Genomic DNA, 6,998 nt, shown 5'->3' on the forward strand with positions numbered 1-6,998 from the left:
TATAAAGTTGAGAGGTCTTAGGCCTTCGTAACCTGGCCGAGGCGCCGTAGCAGGAGGCCGCGTGAGGAGCCGAAGGTAATATAATCTTTGAGGTAACGACGGCTTGGTAACATGAGATAAGGCACTGGGGCCGCGCACGCGTACGCGCTCACTCTCCGCCTCCCACAAGTATGCACGGAAAGCAGATCCTGGAAGGTTGATGGCTGGCGCGCATTTCTAGATAGGCGTTTTCTCTGCATTTAAAACCCACAGAGCCCTTTCTCCGTTAAGGTCTTTTATATGTTGTAACTTTCATTGTTTCGGTTTCTTCCTTCGTATTAAATATACTTTATGATTGCACTATCAAGGTGTAATCTATCTGCAACTGTATCTAGCGGAAAAAGTGCATGATGCAATTACAGGGTTACCGCACCGACGAACAATATATAATAAAAGTATAAGACAAAGAATAACATCGAAAAAGAATCCTTTTCGTTGTAAAAATTAAGTTTAAGCAAAATTCTATATTAAGTAAATGTTTAATTATTTACTCAGTGTTATTAATCAACAACAGGCAGTGCATTCTGATTAAACATATTTCTACAAGAAATCCTAAAACTAGGAATGCAGCCTAGGGAATCGAATCTCCAACCTATGCATTACTATATTCAATCTGCTCATTTCTATATTTTTGTTTGTTTCATAAACAGCGCTTACAGGTGTTTCGCCGCGCTAACAAGTGAACAAGGTCGTCCTCGCAATGACTTGTTATTCCGACCCCAACGGTGGCTGAGAAGTAGCCGGCCCACAAGGCAAAGTCAGAGTCTCCTGTAGTTCCCTTCAGTTCCTTACCTGGACCGGCGAGGAAGGAGAGTGCCAGAACGCTGTAACTTTTATAGGAGGTTTATAAGTGACTTTGTCAAGAAAAAAAAATATATAAATCACCATGGTCTTCAAAATGTAAGTAATTTGTAGGTGGATGAAAGTATTTGATCCAGAACGTTATGGGGAAAGTCTTGCGGTTACTACAGTTAAGTTGTCTACAGCACCACGAGGGGGAAATGGCGTGATACTGGTGTTGAAAGTAACAAATTGAATTTAACGGAAGTGTCGCATATTCCTGTTTGTGTAGTTTATCATTTTAACGTGTGCGTGTAAATTGGTCCACGCAAGGATTTTTAACTATTTAATTTTTCGCATCTGCGGTTCAGCATTATAAGACTAATGAAACGCTGAAGAAAGAAGTCCTCGTGTTGACGTTAGCAATAAAAGCCATTTCAAATAACACTGGGTTGATAGTGCTTTGGTTTTGGCTAATGTCCCGCTGTACTGTTCACCTACGCTAATACCATTTCAAAAACCAACATAGCCTTAAAATATTCAATCAAATCTTGCTGACCTAACGGCATTAACTCCCCTTCTGCTATCATATGGACTTAAAGCAAGAAAGATAGCCTAGTAAGATGAGACAACACGCAATCTCTAGCCTTCTGACGGGAAATTACAGCGGTTTGTTTCTGATGCAGGCGGTACCGCAAGCAAGGCAGGCTCTCGACTTGCAAAATGTTGCCTGCTGTAGGTTTGTGTTCTCTCTAAACCACATTACAAGTAAAACAAAAATGTAACGGCTAAAATTTCAAACCACTTTGGTGTTGGAACAAAGTAATCCAAGAAGATAAGATGCCAGTGAGATTCTCATCAATCCTCATCAATCTTCATCAATCCTCCCCTCAGGAAGTGCCCGAAGGACACGCCCAGTCACGGCAGCTTAGATTGTTGAATGAATTGTGACGTGGAGTTGGGGGTATAGTTTGTTACACAAGGTAAATTTTCCCTAAAATGGACGGTGCCTAAATTATATTTTCATCTTGGTATTTCCTTTGCAAGTCGATAATTTGTGCAACACAATACTTTGGTATAAATGTACTGAAAATTTAACAGCCATATAATAAAGAAAGGGGGGGGGGGGTACGTTCACTGTTGCATGAAATATTCTGCGTAGACAAACCCGTCAGAAACGCCTCGCTTTTGGATTTCCCAGGAATAGCTGAAGTACTAGGGACTTGTCATCAGAGAGGTGCGGTCACTTCGTAAACGGTTACTGAAATTCGTTATCGTTCACACGCACATTACAACGTCCATAACTGAAACCAGGAATAATCGCAAGGTTGGATATATTAAAGTTTTACCGGGTAATTTTATCACCGTCATCTAACCAAGCAACTATTCTTTTTCTATTATTCACATTGCAATATGCACGAACCTCGTACTTTCATCTGCAAATGATATAAATGAAAATATTCGACTGTTTTCGAAATAACCGTACCACTCTTGAGACTAAAGCCACTCCAAGAATATCCAGAAATATCGCCGTATGAAGCGCCCCTCCAACCCAAGGCGCCGTCCGCAGACCCCACCCGATCTTCGTGGGCTTCTCTCCGTTCGTCATTAGTCGCGGCCAAATTTCATATTTGCCTGCATAGTTTTGATGCATCAGCGAGTGTAGATTTTCCTTTTGAGTGTTATTACATTTCCCTGTATATGTATACAAAGTATTACGTCTTAAACCCCTTTCTTAAACTTACGAAGGAAATGCCACCGATGACTTTAGTTAGTCTCGGGGGCACCGACTGAACTTCGGCTGTGAACGGCGCAAATTATTTATTTTACCAACAACTTTGTCCTCTAAAAGAATAGCATAAATTTGCCCTACCTTTGTGCGCCCATTTTGTATAAAAAAAAGTATTAAGTATTGCGAAAACAACTTGGTATTTCAAAAGATCCTGAGTCTCCAGAAATAACGTTGATAAAAGGGATTTTATTTAATCGCATTAATTTAGGGAAATCTTTCACGTTCCGGCAAAAATGATGTATTATGGCAAGAGGCTGCGATCTTCGTTTATTAGATAGGCAACCATTCCAAAGCCTATATCTACACCAATATTTGGTCACTGCCTAGCAGCGAATGTTCTGCTATTAAGTTATATCCATGCACATTACTTTGACAGCGTTCATGTGGGAATTCTTCTAACATAAATTTGCTGTGCTGAACCATGGTGTCTGCACCATGTATTTAGCATCGGTTTGGCTTGGTCCTTTTGATGCTGTTGATAAAATGCACGTGTTTGTCCCTTCAGCCAAATAAATTCGAAGGTACCGAAGGAAATAGAATCCCCTAATTCTTGAACTGCAAAGACTAAAAGAACCTTCTCTTGCAGCTTATCCTTCGCCTCCATCCTGCTGACCAGTCACGTGCTGGTGTGGGCTCAGGATTCGAGTGACCAGTCTACAGAGGAGGCTGTGTGGACGCCAGGAAGGATAACGCAAGTACGTGCGCCACACACCACATTTTTCCCAGTTTCTTGACTGTGGCATGGTCCAAAGTTTTTGTTTTTTTCTCTAATGCGTGTGCCTGTATGCGTTTCTCAGCTCCTTGCATGATATTTCTTTGTGAACGCGTACCGCCAACCCGCATGCTGGATTACCTTGTCATATTTTCCCGGACGAGACCAGCAGCGCGGTGTCAGTTTCATAAGAAACTAGTCAAACACTTGCTAGAATGGTGTAAAGGTTGTCCTTTGCTGGAGCATGTAGTGGATAACTCTCTTCCACGACATGGCTTTTGTCAGATGTAATGGCCACAAACAATTACGAAATGTAATCGTCTTGAAAGCCTGTATGGACAGCTTAATAGATAAATTATTGGTGGATATACACTTGCAATGGAATGTTTGTCACCTACAGTAGATAATTACATTAAAAAACGCTCTAATTTTGTAACGGCACGATTTGAATGGTAACCCTTAGTTTTGTTCATATCAAGGTAGGAAACCTTTATTTATACACTTGTTGATTTTATTGAAGCGGGTTTACCATCGGATCAGATTTTAACGTGGAATACAGCATTTCCACTTTTTAAAGTAAATACTTGTGTATACAATATTTATATATCACTGGTGCATACATGTTGCAAATGCATAACTGAACGAGTAGTTTAATTACCACAACCGTTGCAAGCGCATAAATGTAAAAGATGTGATGGGCAGTAAATATCTATGCCAATGTTTTTGGCATCGGGATTAGCAGACATTTACCGCACTAAATCGCCTGTAGTTGGCAAGTAACGAGTTTTTGCTCTGTTTAATAGACGGCCTTGGATTTGCTTTTTATGGGAATTTGGGGCATAAATAGAAGCTATTAATTGGTTTATTAAGATCTCTTTAAAGGTTAGACGTATATTAGTAATGTAGGTGCTGAGGGGAACAGGAGCCTCGCCTCGTCTTGCCAGGGGCTAGGTCTGCCCTCGTATGGGTAGTGAGGAGCTCGCCACTCGCGCCGCCCTCATCGCGCCGCGCAACTTGGGGCTCCTTTGCCGTGACGTCACGCTTGTTCACTATGCCCACATACCCTTCGCCATTTAACACTTCAGTTTGTCATTATAATGCCTGTTATATTGGTTATATTACGTTTTTTAATGTTCGTTACTTGTATAGTTTAATAATTCGTGCCTATTTGTTAGTTTATAGCACATTGTCAAAACGTGACGGTGTTATTCAGTAGTATAAAAATGTTACTTTTATTCAGGTTTTTTAAAATCCGTCAAATTATAAATTACGAACTTTCGGAGTACGTTTTGGCGAGCCTTAAAATACTGTTTACGTATAAAAGTACGTGTGAAGTAATAACCACAGGCTGACGGAGTACTCAAGAGGTGATTCTAACTATACTGAGTATGTCGCAACCTTTTTCAATTCTTAATTCATAAATTCATCCTTTCTCCAACAGGTGACGCTGGCTATTGTTGAGTCTGCGTTGCTCACTCTCCTGCTCATCTACCCCGGAATTATGGATCCTATCGTCAATTTCATCAACCTAAACGTAAGATGGAAGGTTATATATTGGTTCATTAATAGAGAAGTTTGTGCTGTGCATAATTTTTGTTCTATGTAAAATTATCGATTTTCTTGTAACGTCTTCAGTCACACTAGTTACTACACTTTCTGATTGTGACCGATTAATTTCTCCATCGTAAAAACGTTTTCTGTATGTCCTCATTTAGATGTTTGTTTGAGAAAAGATTACGTGTGATTGAAACGTTAAATGTATACTTTAATGAGCTAACTAGTTGGGTTAGGCGAAACGTGTAACGGTTTGGAAGTCCAACATTTTTAAATGGACAAGATAGACCAACTTGTTTATTAAAGGCAGTGATGTGATACACAACCCAAGGTTATAATTATCTGGAAAACTAGTACGGAATCTCTAATACAAGTGCAATTTCCTCAATGTGTAAAGTCTCAAGGTCCTTTGGCTCAATATAGATTGTCGTAAATATCTTGGCAGATTGTTGGTTTGTTAATCTTCCATAAAGAGACCGACCTCTGGAGGCGAGGGTGGGGGGTTTACATGATGAAATAAGACTGTTTCACTTTCTGAAAGTGTTAATTATATAGCTATTTTCAAAATGTCACATTCCGCGGGAAAAAAAAAAACCTTCTCCCTTCGTGTTTACGGAGTAACGTAATATGAAATGGTCAGTGGGTAAAACTAAGTGAGCTAGACATCAGTCATGTAGCACTATGGTAAAGTATAGAAATGCAAAGGGTTAGAAATGAGTTAATGTTTCGGGTAAAGTTAGAGGTTAAACAGTACTAAAAGGTAGTATGCTAGTGAAAGGGCGGAGAGGGCGAGTTGATGGGATACAGAACAAGGTAAAAGTTGTTAAAATTACGGGGGAAGGACAATTAGATCAAATAGAGGATATTTATGAATATGAAATGTGGAAAAAATGTATGTCTTCAATCTCTTCCTCATCCTTCATCTTCACTGACTCGCGCATCTCGATATCAACTCGTATAGTCCATACACCCTATCAATCCTATAATCCGCAAAATAAAGGGCTCTTTTCCTTACTTGTCCTTTCCCTGCCTCTAAAACCTGTCGGACATCCTCACGGAATCCCCTACCTTTTCAGTTATGTTTTCCTTCCTCAGAAGCATAAATACCCTTAATTTGATTTAATCTATTTATCCTACTCTCTTCCCCTTCTATTAATCCCTATCCTACCCCATTAACTTCCTCTTGGTTAAAAACAATTAGGCGCACACACACAATCTGGGAAAAGTAGGCATTTTCTACAATAATGAACTCTACTGACATAGGATCAAATCGCCTGCAAAATACATCCTGGAACCGTATTGGAATAGAATCGAGAAAGTCGGCCACTGCTTGCTATCTCTAACCCAAACGAGGGGAAATCCCCCAGACAAAATGTAGAGTAACCATTGCTCCTCTGATAACTGGTTCTAGATTAGCGAATCCTGTAACTAGATCATAGTATATAATCATTTTCATCAGAGATGGTAGAGCATAATAGAGAGTACAGATGTATCCTTTTTTTATTATTATTATTATTTATTTATTATTTATTATTAAGCTTTCCCTTCGTAATGTGTTGAACTTGACCCTTTACCCCCAGATCGGGAGTGCCGGCTCCAGGAAGCGACGAAACACGCGGGCGGCCATGCTAGAGCAAGCGGCAACCATTCATAACCTCTTCCTCGACGCCATCGAGCACTACGAGGGTTTGGACGAAATGCTGTCGAGTCTTTGAGCATTCCAGATTCTTGATAATGTTCCTTAACGCTAAAACCATCTACTGAAACTAGCGTTAATTCTCGCACTGACTGTACATTTTTGTATCAACACCAAACATCCATCGGACAAAACGTGTATTTAAGATACAAATAAAATCTGGTTATTGACGAAATTAATGTCTCTGTACCCTTGGTAGTGGGGCTATAAAAAATGTGAAGATTTTTTTTTTATTGGGGGTTAACCTAATTCCCCACATCATTGATTAATCAAATCTGCCATTTTTTTTAGACCTGTGTGTGTGTGTGTGTATATATATATATATATATATATATATATATATATATATATATATATATATAAAACCCCTAATTCCTTGCTCATCATGGGAAGCTTAGGAGACGGGAACCGAGGCCCAATGTTAT

At 39.7% G+C, this 6,998-nt stretch overlaps 1 protein-coding gene across 1 annotated transcript; it reads left to right on the forward strand.

Annotated features, from left to right (window-relative positions):
- The first annotated feature begins 780 nt into the window (after positions 1-780).
- Positions 781-6,748, forward strand: LOC125047273. The gene is made up of 4 exons (XM_047645502.1): positions 781-939; positions 3,198-3,306; positions 4,765-4,857; positions 6,458-6,748. Exons 1-4 carry the CDS (start codon positions 926-928, stop codon positions 6,590-6,592), a joined length of 351 nt encoding a protein of 116 aa, XP_047501458.1. The 5' UTR covers positions 781-925; the 3' UTR covers positions 6,593-6,748.
- The last annotated feature ends 250 nt before the right edge of the window (positions 6,749-6,998 follow it).

The sequence above is a fragment of the Penaeus chinensis genome, chromosome 40, assembly GCF_019202785.1.
Source record: "Penaeus chinensis breed Huanghai No. 1 chromosome 40, ASM1920278v2, whole genome shotgun sequence".
Lineage (NCBI taxonomy): Eukaryota > Metazoa > Arthropoda > Malacostraca > Decapoda > Penaeidae > Penaeus > Penaeus chinensis.